This window comes from Euprymna scolopes, chromosome 5, assembly GCF_053919585.1.
Source record: "Euprymna scolopes isolate OS-2025 chromosome 5, ASM5391958v1, whole genome shotgun sequence".
Classification (NCBI taxonomy): domain Eukaryota; kingdom Metazoa; phylum Mollusca; class Cephalopoda; order Sepiida; family Sepiolidae; genus Euprymna; species Euprymna scolopes.
This window is the reverse complement of record NC_136486.1, coordinates 10412682-10437219: the sequence shown is the minus strand read 5'-3', so window position 1 is coordinate 10437219 and position 24538 is coordinate 10412682. Positions and strand designations below refer to the sequence as shown.

The window sequence follows — 24538 nt, the reverse complement described above, 5'->3', positions numbered from 1 at the left end:
CATGTGTGTACGTTAGTGTGTGGTTGTATGCATGTGAATGTGAGTGTATGTACGTGAACGTGAATATATGTATGTGTGTGTACGTGCGCATGTATGTTTGTGTGCGCGTATGTGTATGAAAAGAAAAATGGCTTGAGATGTGAACGCGTGTTTTTGTGTGAGACTAGAACAGGTTTGCACAAGACTCTTTTTTGTATCCTGTCTAATAGCGAGAAACTAGTAGCAGATGCACCAGCTCAGATGTGACAGCAATACTCCATGCATGGGCGAATGGTGTAGGTTATTCTCAAGTGTGAGTTATTATAGTTTTATGCTGAAAAAATCCTCTCATTAGCACATGATGCTGTATATTTAAGCTTGTGCCACACACGCATCAACCAAGTTATCATCATTATCATCATCATCATCATCATTATCGTCGTCAGAGAAACATTAACGTTCACAATGGTTATTCATACCCTGGTTAATAGCCATTCTACTTGCACTCACTTTTGCCATGATTGTTCTAGACTAAGAGTTAAGAACAGAGTTAAGTGACAAGCGATTTGCATGTCACAATTCATACTCTTATACAGGTAGAGAATTGCATCAGCAGTGAGATATCTACTGGAGTGGTAGAACAATCCCACCATTTTTCCAGCAGCCTTGGCAACAGATTTGATGCATATGTTCAATCTCAGATCAGGAGTAAAGGTCAAACCCAGAAGCTTGTCAAAGCATGAAGCCTCCCCAATACAAGAGCCATTCATTTCAATTGATGCCAGATGAGGACCAGAGAATTGATGATGTAAAGATAGAAGTTTGATATTATATGCATTAAAATTAACCAACCACCTTTTTGCACCACATGATCAAGATCAGACGAGAGAAAATCAAAGAGAACTTGGTCATTTTCAGCCTTTGAAGTGTTGCCATAGATTAGTGTTGTCAGCATAAATATCTACGAATGATCTAAGAATGTAATTTGGGAGATCATTTATGTAGATTAGGAAGAAAGTTGGGCCCAGGATTGATCCCTGAGGGACTTCAGCATTAATACTGCGAGCTTCCGATTTCTGTCCATCAACCACTACTCTTATGAACCCATCAGAGAGAAATGATTTCATAACTGAAAAGACATTTCCAGCTATACCGTAGCTGGAGATTTTGTGGAGTAGATCTTTCACCATACTCTATCAAAGGCCTTTGACATGTCAAAAGCAATAGCCCTAGAAAGGAAGATTCTGTCGAAAGATTCACTAATCCTATGAGATATAACTGTTAGCACATTTGCTGTAGATCTAGCAGAACAGAAACCATATTGCATGTCACTGAAGAGATTATTTTTGCTGAGGTGGTTAACTATTTCTCTATCTAACAGCACATTTAATGACACACAGGAGACTGATTGGTCTGTGTTGAAAGGGAGATGAGCTTTCACCTGAATTTTTAAATAAAGGTTGGCTGGTTGTTTTTGTTTTACGGCATATCAACCCTTTTCGGGTTATTTAATGCCGAATCCAAAGATTTAAGAAAAAATTTTTTTAATAGAATATATTTGTTGTTTTCACGTCGGTTTCTATTTAACCCATGGTAATTAAAGGGTGGCTCCACACTCCCTAAAGCCCACAAGCTGGGGCCTCACCACTGATTATAGTTTGAGGTCATATCCAGGACCCCCATTGAGGGACTTTCACCCTCTCCAGGGGGGCAGTCGGTGTATTCTAATGCCCCACCGACAGGGCCATTAAATAAAGGACATACTTATGAAGTTTTCCAGAGTGCTGGGAAGCAATTGTCTTTAAGACAATGCTTAAACAGCTTTGTCAGTATGGGAGCAAGTTTTGATTGAAGCATTTTGTTGCAGACCATCTACTAGTTGGCCAGTTGTGTACAAATCCCAAGAGCAATAGAAGCCTTCTATCATGTCTGAAAGTGACACAATGTTCAACAAGTGAGATCAGAGATGCACTGCTGTACAACTCATGCTCTCTACCAATCTAAGTTATAACAACAGGACCATTATCAGCACCCTCAAAATGCATCGCTCGATTGACACAAATAACAGGGATGTGCCCAGGGTGATGAAAACAAAGTTTCCGGTCATGATTATGGTCTTTTGGTTTCAAGTGAGGGCCACATCATGCCACCTCACATCTTCGAAGTCAGCTTGAAAGTCAACACCAAAGTGAACCTAAATCTGCTGAAGAGTGTAGTGATCCTCTGGTGCAATCAGATGGCCGCTGGCAAACCCTGGGTATGGCAGCAGGACTTGGCACTGGCCCACAAGTCCAAAGAGGCCCAGGCTTGGCTTCAGAAGACATTGCACCCTTCTCTCACTGGCGCCCCTCCTCCTCTGACCTGAACCCGCTAGACTACTTTGTTTCGTCATACGACGAGAACATCACCAATATGACCTCTTATAACACCAAAGCCAGCCTGATTGCCACTATCCGCCGAGTATTCGCTAAGCTCCCATCAGCGCTTGTGGAAAAAGCATGCTCCTGGTCCGGACACGTATCGAAGTGACTGAGGCTGACGGTGGCTACATTTAATAGATGTCAGCTCTACTACATAACCAAGTTACTTGAATTGATTTTTTTCAATAAAAGTTTTAAAATAAAGCTGTAGTGTTGTTTTCTTTAGGGCAACAACGTTATTATTCAACCCTGCATTTACACTTACTTTTGCCATGACAGTCCCAAACTAAGGCAGAGATAAGTGGCAGGAGATTTGTGTGTTACTGCCCATATTTAGTGGTAGGGTTAAGGTAGGTTTTAACCATCTCCCTCCAAACACACACACACACACGCACGCACACACACAAATTATCTCCCTTAACTGTTGTTGTAATATGAAACATCATATGCTGCGGGTGCACTTGTACGTGTGGGACTACCGGAAGTTCCGGTTTCTGTACCTTAGAAAATAAACACGCTGCTTCAGCCCTTCCTCAATCAGCCTTTGTCTTCATTCCTTATTACAGATATTACTTCAACTGTGAGAAATTTATTCTCACATAACTTAGAACTTTGGCAGAAGGTGAAAAATTAAAACACAACATTGAAAGTGCGCTTACCAAATGGTTTTGTAACAGGTCGTTTCTTTTTCTCTTGCAAAATATATTGTGTTATTTTGCAGCTCTGCTAAGCCTAGTAATTAAACTTCGAGATGAAGTGGTAACTAAAAAATCATCTGTGAAAGAAATTGTCCCTTGTCATAAGGAGTTGTTCATTTAGTTCACCACTCGATTAATAAAACGGATGTTTCTGATGAAGTTGTAAATATCTAAAATCAACAATCTTTGCTGACTGAAAAGACAATATTACGCCAAGAAAAAATCACCTAACTCAGTAGGTTAAACTGTCTCTAAGGTACCGTGACAATTTGGGCGCAAAAGGCCCTTCAATTCATTAAGAAGATTAAAATGAGTCTAGTTTTTTTCTCGGACTGAAACAGGCCTGCACTCGCATGGGTTAATATTTAAAATCAACCAATGAGAAAAGCTATTTTAAAAACAATGTGTTAAACTATTCAACCAATCAAGTGAGACAATTGGACTTGTGCAATTTCTCACACAACAAAGAAAAAAAAAAGAAATTCTGATTATATGTTTTTAAAATGCTATCCAGTTGACTTAAATGGCTGATCATTTTATGTTAAATTCGTATGCAAAGTTAAATTCTAAAATAAGTTTGGTTCATGTCCAGAATTCCACTTACATTGAAAATAAAAAATTAAATTAAATTTTCATGATGTACGTACCTGTGACAAAACGAAAATATCATATTCCAAAAATTACGTGAATTGATTGATTAATTTTATTTTTAAATAAGAAAATCTAATTTTATGAGTAACAGAAGAGCGACCGTCTTGTTCACCATTTTGATAATAATCTAAAATCGAAAGGTGGAGATAACTCAATAACTCAAACTTGCAAGATCTATGTAGTAATGTCTACGAATTCCCATTAATAGCTTAAAAATAACTTTCTTTATAAAAAATACAACTACTTGATCAATAAGATTATTTTTGATTTATGATATTTTCTTTCCGTCACGACTATCTACATCATACAGATTTTTCTTTATTTTTTGTTTAGCACCATAAGCAATAATAATTTATCTCACAAAGTTTTCTCAGAGTGTTCACACGTAAGCGCCTTAAAAAATAAAATCTCATTCTTAAGAGGGGGGAGGGGTAGTTAAGAATACTCATCCACAAATTTACTTTATTTTGAAATGCAGATATGATTTTCTTCTAAATTTGACAAACTTTTAAAATGCTTTTCTTTCATATATTGTATCCTAAATTTGGTAAATTTTTACTTGGTTTCCACCTTAGCATTTTCCTTTAAATTGACGACTTGCACAGGTTTTCGGGTATGCTGAAAACGAATATCGCATTTCAATTTTTCCGTAAATAAGTAGTTTTTGGATATCAAGCAATGTAAATTCGGCTCTTCTACACTATTAGGACTTAATTTCACATGAAAACAATGGTATCTACGTATTCCTCATATTTTTAAGATAATCATATCCAAAAATTACACAAATCGATATGGTAGAAAATTATTTATTAAAGAAAATAAAAATAGAATTTGATGAAAACGATCGTAAGACACATGACAACTCAAAAGAGAGGTGATTTTCCGTTTCGATTTAAACAAGATGGCGGCAATTTTTCACCTGCTACCACGATTAAAGTTTTTTTTTTTTTTTAAATAATTCAGTAATATTCAGGTAACTCCGATTGCATAATTTGGAAGCTATCATTGTAACTTATTAGAAGTGACAAAAAAAAAAAAAAGAATCAGTTGAAACCATTATTTTTTTATCTAAAAACTCCGTTTATCGACTACAAGATCTCGTCCAAATGCAGAAGCGCCTTAAATTCTTTATGTTAAAAGTGGTAGCCACTGTTGTACGCGCATGCGCGCGTCAAAAATGTGATATTCATTTTCAGCATACCCAAAAACCAATACAAATCGTAATTTTAAGGGAAAATGTTAAAGTGGAAATCAAGTAAAAATTTACCCTAAATTTTTATGAACTCATGCGAAATTTTAAACCATACTTTTTTATCATGGACCATATTTTTTTCATTTACCCAAATGTGTTATTTTACCTGACGGCGGAATTCGCTATAACCTAGCATATTAATGTTAGTTTTCTCTAATAAAATATGCTTAAAGTAAATATAGGTTGTTTTGGAATAATGCCATCTTACACGAACTAATTTACCTGACGACTTTACTTTCATAAAGATAAAAATCTCACTCTAAAAAAAAAAAAAAAAATGCACTTCCATTTTAAAAATATTCATCAACGACGCTACGTTGCTACAAACATAGAAAATGATAAAAACAAACCCCCAAAATAAATGTTTGACTTTCTTGTGTCACATAAAAATCTTACTTTACTTCTAAATGATAAAAACCGTGACCGGTTTTTATCATTGTTTAAACGTTTATTTATTAAAAAGTCAAAGAAAAAGTGTAGTCTGTCATTAAAAACTTTCTTGAAAATCACGTGTTCAGCGTCCCCCTATACGTAAATAAAATGTTTGTATGGATGACCAAAAGTGAAATATTTTTATGTCACACAAGTTGTTTGAATTTATAATTAATAAATTTTCAATAATTAGTATTAATATCCTATATTAATTATAAATGAATTGTATGAATTAATCCTTTCATAGATTTACATAATATAATGCATAATTCACAAAAATCAAGATTAAATCTACATTGAATAAAAATTAAAATCACTATATTTAAAAGACAAAAAATGCGTTTATTTTAAATTAGCCGGAATTGTCCAGGATTATTTTTTCAATATTTATAAATAACTAGCATGGGTGCCCGGCGTTGCCCGAGTATTTGGATATGAATGTTGAGCAAAAAAAAAAAAAGAAAAGAAAAAGTGGTCAATTTTTTTTAACTTTGACCCCTATTATGAACCCTTAACATTTATTGTTTTGGGATCAAATCAAGTTAAGTTAGATCCATGTCCAATGAACCTATATCTAAAATTTCAAGTGTTTAGACCGAAAATTGTCGGAGGAGTTTGGTAGAGTTCTCAAAGGTCAAATCGTTGAACTTCGACTCCTTAATCGCCAAATTTCTGGCCGAAAATCGATCACATTGATTTTCCCAAATCTCAGTACCCTGTATATCCAATTTCGAGTCTGTAGACTTAAAATTGACAGAGTTATTGCGTAGGGAAATGTACACACACAGACACACAGACAGATAGACAGACACTTTCACTTTTATAGATATATAGATAAAAAAATAATAAGGTAATAAATCACGTAGAGGCGAGAAAAAACGCACAGACACAGATACACAAGAAGTGGTCTCACAATTTTATTCGACTAACTAAAAAGGAAACCTGTTTCATTAGCATTTTTCTAGTTTGTATCCATTAAAAATATATAAATAAATTTCGCGCTTATCCATTTTAGTATACTTTTGCTAATTTAGAAGACCATTCTTAACATGGGGAGGTGAGAAGAACTTTGTTAGTTTTTCTCTTGCCGCGGACGGAACTCTCTTAAAATGAAAACATAAAATGTTAGACTGCACATGTGCCATAATTTTTATCTTGCGTGTGTTTAATTATTTGTTTATTTACAAATTTTGATGCTAATATTAATCTTTAGAAAATAAGTACTTTTTAGTCCTTCTGACCATCCATAACATTTATTTTGAACATCTGACTATTTTATTTAGTTTTTTTTTCCCCGGGAAACGCGTGTCTGATGTAAACATGGATTTGTCAAGATAATTTGTGCATCGTTGTCTTGCTAAGAAATACAAATTCTTAAGCTGACCAAAAGGGAAAGGACATTTTAACCACAGTTTTGACTACGGTTTTATTTGTTTTTATTTATTTATTCATTTGTTTCGCTTAGTATTGACATTTTCGTCTGATCCACGAGCGAGGAAACTTCGAATTTTAAAAAGTTGTGGTTAAGTTTTTTTTTTGTTGTTATTGTTTATTTACGTTGTTTAAATTATTTTTTAAATTTTGACGAAAAAAAATTCCTTAAAATATGAAATTTAAAATATAATTTTGTCGACATTAATATTTTAATAAGATATACTCGTCTTCTATTTTTTTAAGCCTTAAATAAAATGAAGAGTAATTAAATAGTTGTAATTAAATCCAAATTTACCGTCCGTTATTTTCATTTTTCTTGTATTAAAAAAAATGAATTAATGTTTTTTTTTGTATACATATATATATTTAAGCATTTTATGTACGCGATTTTCATTTTTAAATGAATGACATATCAGCCAGCAGCCACCTGCAAAGCAACTAAGAAAAGGGGCGAGCAATTATTTAAGTTTGGATTTATTAAAACTTAATTTTTTACATAAAAATTAAAAATCTGACGTTTATAAGCGTCTTCTTTAAAAAGTTGTTGAAATAAATGAGTATATTTTGTTTTAAAAAGTCAAAAGAAAAGAAATACATTTTATTTAAAAAAAAAATCAAATAAATAAAAATAAATATTTTTTTAAATAAGTCAAATAAATATAAATAAATAATTTTTTTCTTTAAAAAGTAAAATATATAAAAAAATTTCTTTCTTTAAAAATGTAAAATAAATAAGAATTAAAAAAAAAAAGAAATTGTCAAATAAAAATAAGTTTCTTCTTTAAAAATAATGTCAAATAAATTAAAAATAAAGAATTTTTGTTTAAAAAAATTTGTTAAATAAAATAAATTAACGATTTTTTTCTTAAAAGTAATGTTAAGTAAATTAAAATAAATAAGCATTTTATTTAATATGTCACAAACATTTGATATAACGAAAGCAAAACAACAGGTTATATATATAAATAAAAAGTAAGCTATCCCCTCTCCAGGGCAAACTTTACAATGTTTTCCTCTGCTCTTGGTCAGCCAATCAAGAAAAAAACTGAAATTCCTCCGATAAAAGATGTCGCTCTCATGCCTTCGAGACTCGGCCTTAATGACCACAAAGCTGGAATGCAAGATCTTGACAGAGACAAAATTAATCAAATAATCTATGAAGCATCAAAAGGTGAGTCAACAACTGAACAAATATCAAATCATGGATTCTCCTGTAGCAGATGCCCCCCTGATTCTACTTTCGCTTTTTTTTTTTTGCTCATATGCCCCTATTCCGAATTCATAGCAGTGACCCCTGGGCCGACATTAGTGTTATATTTATTTATTTTTTACAAAGAAGTCACCAACTATCAAAGCCCAGAGGCCACTTGAGGATAAGGGTTAATCAGTAGTCAGTGGGAAAATATCGTAGTAATCCCTAATAGTGGAAATTTGGTAAATTGAATTACTGAAAGGAATGGCTCATCAATAACTTGTTTACGTTACTTTAAGACAACCATATTCTAGTAAGCTGGAAAGCAAGGAAACAGAAGAGACTTCCACGTGTGTGCAGTTCTTACAAAGAAACTTTGTTCATGGAATCTTCGTTTAGGTTTAGGTACAGATAAAGAGTGGGGTGAAATTATTTATAGTGGCTTTAGCTACATGAGTGTTTTCTGTGAAAGTCAGGCCGGGGGGGGGCATAGATTGGAGCTCAAACGAGCACTTGCCATGAAAACGATAAAGCAGAAACAGGCTCGGAACATCTCTTCTGTGAGAAAGAGGTTGTAGAGAAGAGAAAAGGACATTCCCAACTAGGCTACGAAGTCTATTTTGAACTCTGTCAAGGCAAGATAAGTTGCTTCTAGCAGCTCCTGCTCAGATGTGGCAACAGTACTCCATCCGGGCCATCCCTGGATGTATTTGGTTCTTATACAGGTAGAGAATTGCATCAGCAGTGAGATATCTACTGGAGTGGTAGAACGATCCCACCATTTTTCCAGCAGCCTTGGCAACAGATTTGATGTATATGTTCAATCTCAGATCAGGAGTAAAGGTCAAACCCAGAAGCTTGTCAAAACATGGAGCTTCCCCAAGACGAGAGCCATTCATTTCAATTGAATTCAATTAATGTTTAACATATTTTAAACTGGTATAAATTATTGCAAAATAAAAATAAATGTTATGTTGTTAACAGAGTACTAGAAATCGGGCAAAACACAAACTGTTTCCAAACGCAATAAATTTGTTTGGTACTTTTGCAGTTTAGCAAAGATATTAAAAAACTAAAGATAAAGAAAAATCGGGTTTTTATTACTGTACATATAGATTCGAAAAAGTTGTCAAAAAACAAATATATAACAAATACATGTTATCAAAGGCAAGATAAGTTACTTTTCTACCTAACTGGATATATTTTTTGTGTTTTTATTCAATGTAACATGTTTATTCAGCTCGAAAAACATGCAGTGTTTACCGATGTATTGGAAAATTCAAAATGGCGCCCGACTGTCTCTTTAACACAGTAAGTTTGGGAAAAGATGTTATAAATAATAAACTAGACAAAATACTATTAAAAAACAACCGAATATATGTCAACTTATGTCACGGTAACATATATTGAGCGAATTTCTAACAGTATTTTGTCTAGTTTATCATTTATAATACCTTTTCCCAAACTTACCCTCTCCGAGAGAGAGTCGGGCACCATTTTGAATTTTCCACTACATCGGTAAACACTGCATGTTTTTCGAGCTGAATAAACATGTTACACTGAATAAAAACACAAAAAATATATCCAGTTAGGTAGAAAAGTAACTTATCTTGCCTTTGATAACATTTATTTGTTATATATTTGTTTTTTGACAACTTTTTCGAATCTATGTATACAGTAATACAAACCCGAAAAATCTATAGTGTACGTGCCCGTTATAAAATAAAGTTCTCATAAAAGTTGTTTAATTTAATAAATTTTTTTTTTTTTTTTTTTTTTTTTTTTTCAGAGGATAATCAAAATTTTGTGAGACTGATTGCGACACAGCCATCTTGACAATTACATCCTATGAGAGCATCAGGGGAAATAACTCCATCTAATTCTTAAAATTTGTCAAAACGCACATGAAGTACTAATAAATTTTGAAACTATTTTTTGAAAGAAAAACAAAGAAATACATTAAATTATTTGGCAGACGTTTAGGAAATTGACCCCCACCACTAGATTCCACAATTTACACTTTTTTTTCTGTCATATTAATCTCATCGACTACAAACTTTACTTCCAGATTAAAAAAGAAAATTTTGAAAAATAAAATTTTTTATGACGTTTATTGTCGGGAATACGTTTTCAATTATATTGTTCTACTAAATTGAACAGGTACTTTGTGGAAAAAAAAAAAAGTGTAAATTGTGGAATTTATAAGGGAGAGTGTTCAATTTCCTAAACGTCCGTTAATTATTCAAAACTAAAAAGAAGTTCGTTGAATTTTGACAAACTTTAAGAATTAGATGGAGTTATCTCTCCTGCTCTCCTGGTCCTTGTAGCGGGAAGTAACTAAGATGGCTGCGTCAGAAAACAAAAAACTATTTGATCAAATTAAGAGATTTTTTTTTTTTTTATAGTAAGAACTTCATTCCGTAACGGACATGTACATCATAAAGATTTTTCTTTATTTTTAGTTTTTAATATCTTTGCTAAACTGCACACACACCATGTATTTTCTACCGACTTGTATGTTTTTAAACTTCTGAAAGTGTTTTAAATATTTTTTTCTAATTTCAACTCAGGATTTCAGATACTTTTCTATAATTCGTCATTAATCTTAGAGATATAATTCTTATTCGTTCATTTGTTTTTTTTTTTTATTTGAGAATTTAGGATGCTCAAACTAATCTAACTTCAAGGAATTGTAAGAAAAGAAACTGCAGTTAAATAGGTTGGCATTATCATAAAGTAAAGTCCAAAGAAAGAATTCCCAACCATTATATTCTACTCGCAATTCTCGTTATCAAAATCCAGCTTGCATCTGACAGAACTCCCTTCAGCCAAAGAGTCCAAAGAAATAATTTCCAACTGTTACATTCTCCCTTTCACAATTCTCGGTATCAAACTACACTGCATATCTGTCAGAACTTACTTCTGACAAAGAGATGCACCCTGTCTCTGACACACAGGCTTTTTATTGGAAAAGCCGACTGCATCTCATTTGCATATTTCCCCAAAATCTTGTTACCTCACGTAACCACCAGTCCATAAATAGCAAGGGCGGCCACTTTTCTTTTTTCTTTCTTTATCTCTTTCCTGAAACAGACAGCATGTTGTACAAGATTGGGTTTGTACTACTTTTTAGTCACATGCTCCCATGATCTTTAAGATCAATAATGAATCTTATAGCCCGCCATCCACGCCGGGCATCTTCGTTCATGGTGTAACAGTTGTATAGGTTCTTCTTCAGGAACCTTATCAACCTCCTCCTCTTATGCTGGCAAGGAAACTCTCCATATGTCTAAGATATGACATGGCATTCCATAAACTGCCTCTTTTTTTTAGAGAATATTTCAGTTACAGTACCTCTTCCCCAGTGGGCTGTACAACGAGAATTGGGTGGTTTCACCCGCACGTCTTCACCAACTGTGATTTCTGCGTATGCTTGTTTTACTCTCTGTTACTGCTAATACATGTCACCATTCGTATGTAAAAATAGATCAGTGAGGCACTGACGTTTCATCTTGGCCAGCCTTCGATGCCATATTATACCAAAATATAGCTTCTTGGAGTGAAATTTGGCTTCTTGATGCCACAGCTTTTATAGTACGATGGTATCTCTCTATAATCCTATTACAGCTTGGGCGGTATGCAGCTCTAAAATGTAGCCTAATGTTCCACTTTATGCACAAGTCTCTAAAAACTTCTGAGCGGAAAGACATACCATTATCCACCAAAATCTCTTCTACTGGCCCCTTTCCATAAACATCTCCTCGACAACTCTTCTATCATTTAATTTCTGATTTTCGGCCATATCACTACTCTCCCTGGCCCGCAGTCAATCATTGTTAAATATGGTTCAGATTGATAATGTGTGAAATCAAAAGCTAGTTGCCAATTTTCTTCAACATGCAATTCCCCTTTTTTGTGTCTTGCTGGTGCAGGGTCAATTGATTGACATTCCTTACATTGTTCCACTGCCTCTTAGACATCTTGTATTGTGATGTGCGGATTCAATTTTCTTGCTAGGTATAAAGTCCGTTCCTTTCCAAAATGATGCATCTTATGCAGGTCTTTTAGATGCTCTATTGCACAACACACTGGAGCCATGTCTTTCTTTTTCCTTAGTCAGGCTTTCTTCGCTCTAGTCATCCCATCTGCTTTATTTTTCTGTGATGGAACCAAGGTGACAGTTACCTTAAGTCCAAATTCTTGGATCAAGTTTCCAAGAGCTCCAAGTCAACACTTGATAAGCATCTCCGCTGCTCCTTTTGTCAATCCACTTATCAAACACCTCTGATTTAATCCATGATGCTACTGTTGTGGAGTCTGTTCTAATGCCTATTATCTGTAGCCCCCATTTTAAAGCCAAATTGATACACTTCATCATAGCATCGAGTTCCACAACATTGATATGGGCGCTATCATCCTTTTTTCCTAGCCAAGCATCATATTCAAAAGTCACACCTCCTGTTTCCAATAATACACCTAATGCCAGGCTGCTAGTGTCACTTCATATTACCCCTTCATGGCTCATTTTTATATGCCATTTTCCTTTTACAGGGTCCATTTTTTTTTTGCTTCTGCAAGGACTTCTTGTATCATGAGCAGCACTTCTTGATCAATTGCATCCTCCCAACTGTCTGTACTAGTCTGCCTTTTAATAAAGCTGCATGCAGTTCACAAGCATCCAACTATAGGGTAATGACCAACCAATTTTCCGGTCCTGGATATGACCTTAAACTTTATCCAGTGGTGAAGCCCCAGCTTGTGGGCTTTGGGGAGTGTGGAGCCACTCTTTAATTACCATTGCTCCCAGGGTCCACTCTGACCCAGAGTGGTAGTACCTGTTAGGGTTCCAACTATGGGTTGAATAGAAACCGACTTGAAAGCAACAAATATATTCTATTAAAAATTTTTTCTTCAAAATCTTTGGATTCAGCATTAAATAACCCGAAAAGGGTTGATATGCCGTAAAACAAAAACAACCAACCAACCAACCAATTTTCCACATACAGAGAAAAGCTCTTTCTTAGGTCGTCCTTGTTTCCTCATCCGAACATCAACTTTCCTACCTTATTGCACTGTAGTCTTAATCCCATAGCATTCCGTTTTCCAATGACTTGGACGATTTTGCTGTCAATCCATATGTTTTGACATGATCTCTCACCCTTTCTGCAGTCAACTCGGTTTTATCCACCAGTACATCATCGATGTAAGAGCAAGTACCTCTTTTCACAGCATCATCTTTGGTCAACACAGTCTTAAGGACTGCCGTCATAATTTTTGGTACGGAATTCAGTCCAAATCCTAATCTGATCAAACAAAAAACTTGGCCTTTATACTCTACGAATTGATACTGCCATAGTTTTTTGTCTGCATGAATTTGGAAGTAGGCCAACTTTAGGCCCTCGATTTTAGTTGCCCGTTCCATTCTCCTCCAGTCCTTCATGACTTCTTCATACACGTCGATTCCATCTTTTGTTTGACAAGCTACATGTTCAGCTCTCGGAAATCCAACACCGGCTTAACTTTCTTAATAGGTTGGACCACAACCATGATTGGCAAAATTCTTTCAACCTTCCCTGACCACGGTATCAATATTTTTTTGTATATCTACCTCTCAACTTTCTTCTCAAACTGCGAATCTATATCTCCTTTTAGTGTGCTTTTGTAGCAGCTAATCTGATTTGTCAACACAGGTGGTTCTGTGGTCCAATGCCACTTTACTATCCATTTATCACCATCAAAGTAGGCTCGAAAGTCCTCTGGATTTTGATGGTTGGATGGTATTGCTCCTGGTTGCACTTCTTGTCATTCTTGGTGCATTCTGAATGCCAAACTTCACTTGACCTTTAGCAATGGTAGCTCTTCCCAATGTCTATCACATCTAGGCACAGTATCACGTCAATTCTGGCTATAAGCCTATTCAGGACAATCACTCTTAGTCAGGGCGGCATATTCCTCACCATAATTTCAGCATCAGCCTCTCCACAACATTTAATTTCTCTACCATCTACTATTCTAGTGTTATTGGTTCCATTCCAAAAGTTGGCGACATTTGTAGTAACAAGTGTTGTTATATAGCCAGTATTGAAAAGGGCTCTAGCTCTCTTGTTAATAGTGACCACTATCTGTGACATCAAACTCTCACACCTTTCCAGGTAGGTAGTTACTACTGGTGCAGTAGCACCCCATTACTCATTTCCCAGAAGCGAAGAGCAATTCCTGCTTATGGTGCCCAACCTGACCGCACCGAAAACAGATAATGTCTGGTTGCGGCTCCCTACAGTCTCTCATCAGGTGGGGTCTTTGACATCTGAAGCATTTATCGGTAAATGTACGACTTTGTTTCATTAATGTTTGCTCCTCTCTGCTTTGATTGTTTGCCGCAGAGGCTGCAACTGCCTCCAGTTCACCAGGCTCTTTTGCCAGCACTCTAACATGCCTCAAAATCTCCTTCACCTCCATGGTTTCAATTTCATTGCAGTCATTACAGTTCCATAGAGATGTAGATAGGGAAACCACTTACGAAAGCCAATTTAACAGTCTTCTCAAGGCTGCGTCCTGATATCCAGCAAATGCCACTAGTCGCCTTATCTCTACCACATATACATACACCGATTTTCCGATCCAAGTAACTCTTCTGAGCTTATTATAAGCCTCAAATGCGCTCTCCGAAATGTGATCTTTAATCAGTTCTCAATACTCTCGGTTATGGTCTGATCTGTCTCTCCCATTTCTAGATAGACCGCTACAGCATTCCCTTCCAAATACATTGGAATCAATGTGGCTATGTCTTCAATCTTCTGCAGCTTTGCCATCAACTTCAGCTTGTTAAGCCATGCGACCACATCACCTTCTCCAGTAAACAGCCTCAGGATGTCGCTGCTTAACCTTACTCATTCACCCATTTTCGTTGTTGTGTCAAAATAGCTTGCAGTTAAATATGTTGGTATTATCAGAAAGTAAAGTCCAAAGGAAGAATTCCCAACTGTTATGTTCTCTTACTCACAATTCTTCTTATCAAAATCCGTCTCACATCTGAAAGAACTCCCTTCAGCCAAAGAGTCCAAAGAAAGAATTCCCAACTGTTACGTTCTCCCTCTCGCAATTCTCGGTATCAAACTACATCGCACATCTGACAGATGTGCGATGTAGTCTGACAAAAAGATGCGTTCTCTCTTTGATACACGGGCTTTTTATTGGAAAAACCGACTGCATATCATTTGCATATTTCCCCCAAATTTCATTACCTCACGAGTCCATAAATAGCAGAGGCAGCCATTTTTCTTTCCTTATCCCTATCCTGAAACGAACAGCACGTTGTACAAGGTCAGGTTTGTACTACTTTTTGATCACAGAAACGCACAACTACTTTTTAGACTTATTAAAAAAATAAAAAATACAGAAAATATGATGTACGTACTTGTCACGTAACGAAGATGTCATATTCAAAATTTATGTAAATTGATCGAGTAGTTTTTTTAACTAAAAAACTAAAAACAATAATGATTTTTAGTGATTTTTATACTAAATGTGGTGCTTATTCAAATGGGCACTTATGGCGGCAATTCAAAGTAAGATGTCATATTCCAAAAATCACCTAATTTGATCAATAGTTTTGTTTTTTCAAGAAAATAAAATTTTACAACTAAGCGAGTCATTGTGGTTTCTTTGGGCATGATGAAATATTGTTGGTTTAAGCGTTCTAAATTCTCGTATAGAAAAATGAACAAATCTTTTAGTAAAATGGAGTTCTCTCCCTCAGATCAATGACAATTTATACAAAAGCTCTGAGTTTCAGCTTTATTCTCTAATAACTGAGCAGGTAAACCAATTATCTTGAACTTTTCAGTTTTAAGATGGCTGCCCTTCAACTAACATTATCTTAATACAATTAGATCTAATTTAATAATTTGGTTCAATCAATAATTTAATGATTAAACAATACTGTAATAATTTAATGGTATTGTTTAATCATTCAGTTATGTCAGTAAACCAAATTCTCATAGAACTAGAATTAATTTGTTTATTGTTTCAATGATAGCCATTTCAAAGTTGAAAAGTTCAAGATAACCGGTAAATATATAGACAAGGGCTTTCAGCTACCCACTCCTAAAAAAAAAAATAAATTGAACACGTACTTTGTGATCATCACCGAGAAAAATATTGCGACTCTCTCCCACGACCGGTGTTTATTCTCATCTAAAAAAAGGGGTTAGGAAGGGAACTTTTTTAACCCCCTTCCATCCCCTCCTCTATCTCCCATCTAATTTATTTCATTTGTGTCGTCTCACTTGAAAGAATCCCAACTATAAGAAAATGCCCACTCCAAGAATGGACCTTTTGCAAAATTTTACAGTAAAGTTAGACACGTTGAATTGTCAACATAACTCAAAAAAACGTTTTTTTTATACAATTAAACTTTGTAATCAATGTTTTGGAATTTTTTTCCAACACAAAAATAGGATATTACTGTGATACTCATTTACAGCATACTCTAAAACCTGTAAAAGTCGTCATGGAGTTGAAAAGAAACTAAAAATTTACCCCCCCCCCCTCCCCCGTTTTTAGAATTCTTTATGTACAAATTTATGGACTTTATTACTAATTTCTAGTTTGTCGGTTATGGATTTGCTGTCCGAGTTAATTTATGCTGCTAAATCAAAATTTGATTTTTTATAGTGACTTGTAATATTTTGTTCCAATAATTTAATGTATTCTGGTTTGCTTACCTTATAAAAGTTTTGGGTTTTATCCGGCTTAATAAGTATTTCTTTTGTATTTTGAATTTTTTTGATAATTTTATCCAATCCCTTTTGGAAATTGTTTTAATGTGGTAATATCCTTAACCATCTTTGCCAGATCCATCTCTGAAGTAATCCAATTGTTCCACATGAGGCACTGACTCACGTAAAACCGTAGTGATCTTTGCGACCTTCATTCATTGAGTTGTTAAGGAAAAAGTGTGCCTTCCATTTTTATCCTTCTGAGTAGATCTGTTTTCATCGTTAAGATAAGTTGATAATTCCATTTGTTTGTGATTGGAATTTTTAAGCGAGGTATTAAAGTTGATTTTTTTTCCATTGCTTATGAATGAAAAATTATGTGATATTATAGTGCTCAATTGAATAAAAGCTAGTATAATAACCTCCAATTATGTATATACTAGCAGGACCCATTAACCGGCGTTGCCCTGTGGAAGCATCCCCCCCCCCCCTAAAAATTAAACTGCGGTTGCTGTTGTTGGTGGCCAACCCTCAACCTCCTCATGTTAACAACAGCTTTCGGAATAGACACCCCCAACCTTGCCATGTTAAGAACGGTTTTCGAAATGGACATTCAATTTTTGAGGGGTGGGGTGGGTTGTCAAAATATTTGCCCCAAATTTAATCTTGATATTCATTGTCAGCATACCCACCTTCGAATACTATAAACCAAAAACAAAAAATTGGGGGATGGCAGTGTCAGTTGGAGAGAAGTAGATTTGTTTATCGTGCGTGCATACAAATCTGGCGGCCACTGAATTACAGTGCATAATACAGATCTTTATATCTCAAAAACTACTTGTTTCTGCAAAATTTAAATGTGATTGTTTTATTCAGCATAATTGAAAACCCATAAAAGTTGTCAATTTAAAAAAATTGTGGAGGTGTAAGATTTTACCTAAAAATAAAGCAAAGACAAGTTCATGTCTGTGCTGTGTCGATAATAAGTCCAGAAAAGAGAATTAAACAAAATACTCCACAGAAAGAAAGAAAAATATATAACAAATAAGTGTTTCCGTATTATATAGGATATATATATATGTAGATATTTATTGTCTGTCTATTTGAGGAATGATCTCTACCAAACTCTTTTGTCAATTTTTAATCTACGAACTTGAAACTTGATATATAAGAGATTTGAATTTGTGGAACAAATTCAATTCAGTCTTTAGTTGGTAAAAATAGCTGCTAAGGAGTCCAAATTGAAAAAACTGTGAATTTAGCAGACATAAGTTGACTTAAAGTGGTTTTATATACATGTTTAAATATACATTTATACCTTTTACAATGTTAATTTTTGAGTGCTTCTGTGCATAACGACATAGTACAGATGGTAACAAATAAGGCTGGAGAGCTGTTTTGATTTTAGCTGATGATCCCCCAAGTCATATATATTTATTTTACTTTTGAAATCTCTATTATATATTGGATGCAAATAATAATATCGATAAAGAATTGACTCTATAATAATAAATACGAAATCTGCATGGATTAAAATATATTTAAGTAGATTTGATGACCAGCCAACATTGAGCAGCCTGATTGTATATATATATATATATATATATATATATATATATATATATATATATACACACTATCAGGCTGCTCAATGTTGCAAAGTCTACTTAAATATAATATTTTAATCCATGCAGAGATTGGCTGAAAATGCGAAGCTCGTTGTTTGTTTGTTTACGAACAGGCGATTTGAGCACTATAAAAGTAGTGGCGGGTGTCTAGTTAAATAGACATTCCGACGAGTTATTTACGGGCGTCGATTCCATGGTTAAGTGGGAGAACTGCCGACTGTCAACACGACGGTTCTAGGTTCAATCCTTGGCTTGGGAGAGATGCTAGTCTAGCAGCACTGATGAGTTGTGATACAACGAAACAGGACTGTATGTCGATGACTACAAATATATATATAGATAGATGTTTTGGTTTTGAGATACTTTTTGAATGAATTCAATTATATATACAAAAGTGCATTTTTACCTAAATGCGAGTTGGGAATAATTTTCCCTTTAACCAATTTTTTTACCCCCAAATCGGGAGCGACATATGTATTATTTTAAAAATAAGTGACCTTGTCTGTCTGTGTGTGGAATAGTCTATACCAAATTAATCTGTAAATTTTTGGGTTACAGACTTTAAAATTGATATATAGGGGCTTTAGACCCGTGGAACAAATTTGATTTGGTTTTTAGCCGATAAAAGTAGCTGCTAAAGGGGTTACAAATTTTTTTTAATTGGAACTTGGCATGCATAAGTCAACTAAACATATTACTTCTACCTATTTGCAAATATACATCCTTTAACATTATTTTTTAAGTTTTTATATGCATATGGGACTTAACTCAGATGGTAATGAATAATGCTGGAGGGCTATATGTCTTGGTTTCACATCTAGCTGATAGTACCCAAGTCATATTTTTATTGTTTTTCTAAATTTTTTAAATCGCTACTATAAATTAGGTACAGTATAACATTTAATAGAGAATTGACTCTATAATATAAATATGAAATTTGCATGAATCAGAATATCGTACTTAAGCATATTTTGCAACTGTGCAACGTTGGGCAGCCTGCTTGTTTAATATAAAATGATCACAGTGCATTGTCTGACTGGACAGTGTTTTAAAGGCACACGTATATAAATGTATGGCAACCCCTTCACTGTAGAGGTCCTTGGATTCAGGAAGGTTTTCTCTGATAACTTTTTTTTGTACCATTTACACAACTGTATCAACATGCAAAAATTCTAATGTAATGTGAACAAATATCTTGCTCAACTCTCTACCCAAGTTAACCTCCTCCCCTCTTATGAATTTGGCCCCTATCACAGTCATCCCTTACACATCAGTAACAATATGTTCTTGCTTAGGATGAATACAGATATTTAAAAAACTACATAGGAAAATAAATTTTTTCCTAAAAAGGTGTAGTTTTAGCTTATTCTTTTTTTTTTGAAAATGAAATTTATCTTATTTTTGTCAGGTTCGAAATACTTTGAAAATGAAAAGAAAAAAGATGAACAGGTTAATCAAAGAATTGCTGAACAACAAAAGAGAATCTCAAAAATTCCAGAGTTTGAGTTTGCCATGGCCGAACAAGAGGTAAGATTTCTTCAGTCTTTTCTACTTGAGAATTGGCTTTTTTTCTTCTTTTTTTTTTTTTTTGCTATTTCTTAGAAAATTCTTTAAAATGCTTGACTAAATGTGTGCGTTTGTGGTATCTCAAATTGTTGTCTAAACTTAAATCAGAAATGTTGAAAAATGCCAAGAAAAGTATATCAAAACCTGTCTATCATTCTTAGTAAGTAATCCTTTAATAAAAATAATCTTTTGAAGTTCTTTAGATTTGAAAAATACAATCATCATTTTTAAAATTAAAATGCTATATAAAAATTGTTACTTGTGCAGTTTACAGTCTGTGCTATTTTTTTAGATAAGATTTTCAAGTTAAATTCAATTTTTACAGTATCTTTTGTTAATTAAATTGTCAGATGAAAGTACAGAACAGTTCAGAAAGTCTCCCCCCGCCCATGTTAAGAACAACTTTCTAAATAATAACTTTCATTATTTCAGCATGGTTCGTAAACTGCACAAATATGAAATTTGGATTTAGTAGTGCTCTGGAGACCTTCTTTTATTTAGTGCTTTTAGTAACGCTATGGAGGCCTCCTGATTTTTTTTTTTTCACTACTCAATTATGCAATTATTTTTGTTTTATTCATTATATTTTGCTAGAAAGTAGTAAACTTTGTTTTAAAACAAATGAGTCCCAGGATAATGAAAGATAAAGAAATAAGTTTTAACAGAAATATGTTAAGCTCACATTTTTAATACTGCTTTGTTATTTATGCTCCTGGTTAATAATCTGAAACAACCTCTGGAGCAATAAGTTATTAATATATGTAGTAGGACACTCTGTAAATAGTATATGCTACATAAAATAGTGCTTAATTCCCTAGATGTAACAGGTGTGTGCGATAATGCAGAAGGCCATTTGGAATGTGATAGATGCTGGATCCTAATGTATTCAATACTCTATGTTGTGCACATTTTGTTGCACTTAAAATGAATCCAACTTAATTTTTAGATTCAGTTTAAATTAAATTTTTATAACTTACTTTGTAAAGTTTATAAAAGTTCACTATGAAATTTGATGATTTTATACCTTAATTTTTAAAGTTTAGAAAAAATATTTTGTTTAACCATTTTCATGCATTACAAGAAATGCTCTTCTAACTTATTTTTACAGGCACCTGTAAAAGAAGAGGCGTTATTTACAATTGCACAAAAAGTAACAAAAAATCCAAATGCAAATTCTAATAATAATCAAGTTAATCCTGTGACACAGACTTACACCAACACACAGTTAATGAATGATAACATCCACATTGACCCATCAAACAACTTAGTACAACCAAATGTCTTGCATAACAATACCACTATTAATGCAACTGAAAACAATTATTACAATTCTATAAAACATAATGCAATATACATCGGATCCACATCAGGCCCCATAAAACACAGAATCTCCACACATAAGCACTCTTTCAAAAACAGATCATAAAAAAAACAAACAATATTAACAAAATATATTTGGCACTTCAAAGATATGAAAATTCCCTTTAATATAAAATGGAAATTACTAAGCTCTTTTAAAACATATAAACCTGGTGACAAATTTTGCACTCTTTGCCGATTTGAATCTCTGACTATACTAAAATACAATGGCAATGAATCATATGTTCAAACCGAAAAGAAGAAATATTATCAGGATGCATACATAGGAGACGGGCAAAATATAATAACTATAACCCTCCCTAAAAAAACAAACAGTATAAAGAAATAAGTTTTAACAGACAAAAAAATAAGACAGTAATCCAATTATATTAGTATAATCATTATTATTATTTTACTTATTATTTATTAATACCATTAATATTATAAATATTATCATCATTATTAATTTTATTAACAATTAATTTAATTTAAAAAAAGAAAAAAAAAATTACTATTAACAAAATATTGCCCCCCCCCCCCCCCGTACATAAATTAGAATTAAAGAAGTAGACATAAACATCATTCTTTATCTAACGTTATTATTTTTCATATAAAAATTAAAAAATATGTAAAAAAATAAACGTATATAAAAAACACTAATACAATATTTTACCCTATTTAAGATAAAAAAATATAAAATGATTTATATAAAAAATAATTACATATTATCAAATATTAATTAATTTAGAAAAATATCACTCTAAAATTTAAATAGTTATCCCCTTAGATTGTTTATAGATATAAAAGTTTAAAAAAAAAATCCAGTTATCTTCTTCGCATCTTTAAAGTCATATACAAATTTAGCATCCATAAATCAGATGTTAGTTATTTTTAAATGCAGTAAAACATTTTATTTATTCAGCATCTTAATTTTAAAAATAAACAGTAAATACTTAATTCAATTATTTCTAACCAGAAAACAAAGATAGCATGCCTATATATATATATATATATATATATTTAAAGGAGATTAGAACAATAGTCTAAAGAGCAGAGTGTATTTTAATGTAATAGTAAAATTACTAATTTAATTAAAATACAGGGAAAGAAAAAGTGCTCGTAATTTAGATATATAATAAGCTCGATAGGTAAATATCCTAGAGCTAATTTAATATTCAGTAATGTGATTGATAATTTAAAATTCAAATTAGAATTAAATTAAAAATCCGTTTCACAAGAAGGAACAACAACAAAATCAATAATTTGTACGATCGTTTCGGAAAACAATGTTTTTATTGTGGTAGACATTAAGCCACGGACAATAGTTTTTACATATAGTATTTTTAACAAACAAAGTTTCCTCATCAGCAAAGTATTGGGAAGGGTTTTTAATATATGTAAAAGACACCATAAATAAAGCTAGCATTAAAAGTATAGGCAGATGTATCTTTTAATTCTTCGCCTTTTGAAATCAGCAACTAAGGTCAAAGTATTCATATGGATGTTTATTGTAGCTTTCCAACTTATGATTTTTCATTAATTCTAATTTGAATTTTAAATTATCAATCACATTACTGAATATGTATATATATATATATATATATATATAGTGACAAATTTAAAACAATTATTGACATCCCGTTCACCATAAAGGTATTTTTAAAAAAAATTTCCCTTTAAAATATAATTTTCTTTCTAGATATAAACCTCTCTTTTTCAAAATTAAACTGTACAATTTGTTTATATGACATAATATTCATCCTATTTAAAAATTCTTTCCATTATCAATACACAATTTACATAAAAAAAATTTTCAGATTCATCCACCTTACTAATTACTAAAATGCTAGTTTATTTTGGTGTCTTACCCTATCCCCACCCCATTTGTGCTGATGAAGAGAGACAATATTTAAAAAAAAAACATTAATTCTCAATTCTTGTCAATATTATTTGTCGATATTAATATAATTAATATTGTTTCCGAAACGATCGTTCACTCAATTTGATTTTGTTTTGTTTCTTCTTTTAAAACTGATTCATAATTTACAATTATTAATCTATATCCTCAATATATATATATATATATATATATATATATATATATATATATATATATATTAATGTTGGGATAACTAATCGGAATCGGAAAAATTGGAACATTTGCATTTATCAAAATCAGAAAAATTTGTGCCTATTTTCCGATGCCAAAGTGATTCTTTTGTCTTTTCTTATTTGATTTTGAATAAAACAAAATCTTCCACTATTAGTAGTAATGTTAAAAAAATATATTTATTGATTTTAAACAACCAGTAAAACAAAAAAATCTATAGATCATCTCCCACAAGTTTGTTTTTACATTTGAGAAAATATTTGCTCCTTTAATGTGTGTTTTTATGATAATTGGAGGAAAAATAACAACTTCATAGTTTAAATATTTAGAGATTTATAAAAACTCAGAATTGGTATGTATATATAAAGCTGTGTTTAATGTATGCTGAACATTAAGCTTTTCTTTCTCTTGCAAGTTTGAACCTAAGATTCTTGGTTGAAAAACTTTGCAAATTTTGTATTTTAAGTATTTTCAAATTTATTTTTCTCATTCACTGTTTGCCCTTGCATGGCATATTGTTGCCATATATGGGCCGATACATCAACTATTAGTCTCCATCTATTGGACAAGAGTCTCCAATCCAATAGGTCTCACACTGTCAACGAAGCTCCAACTTCTGTCTCATCATTACAATGTTGCATCCTTATGCTTGTTGTACAAATACTTTAATGGAATACAAAATTTGATGCAGGAGAGCCTTCTACTCTATTAATTTCTTCCTTTGAACTGGACTTTGGAATTCCTTCCCTGTTTTCTGCTCCCCCGACTGTAGTACATGTGTAGAAGGAAATTGCAAGAGTAGATAGAAAGAGAAAAGTAGCATAATGTGTCCCTTCCCACACATACACACACATGGCACCAGCATCTGTTGGTGCCACAAAAATGATCATGAAGCATCAAGGAGGATGGGAGAACCTTTTAAAGGAGAACACCTTTCTTACTTCCGCTGGAAGAGTACACATTACTGGGATCTAAGTAGGGTTTTTTTAAACAAGAAAAAAAAAACAATTTAATATCACCACAAAAAATCAGTTTGATCTTGTGATGTCACAGACAGGCAATATCTACCTTCTTCCCCAACACATATGCCACAATAT

At 33.1% G+C, this 24538-nt stretch overlaps 1 protein-coding gene across 1 annotated transcript in view; it reads left to right on the top strand.

Moving 5' to 3' along the window:
• The first annotated feature begins 6657 nt into the window (after positions 1–6657).
• LOC145276703 (uncharacterized) overlaps positions 6658–24538 on the top strand; it is a 212177-nt gene continuing 194296 nt past the window's right edge. The window contains exons 1-2 of the mRNA XM_080127897.1: positions 6658–8037; positions 19815–19933. Coding sequence (XP_079984023.1) covers positions 7872–8037; positions 19815–19933 — 285 coding nt within the window. The 5' untranslated portion in view covers positions 6658–7871. The remainder of the gene's footprint in view (positions 8038–19814; positions 19934–24538) is intronic.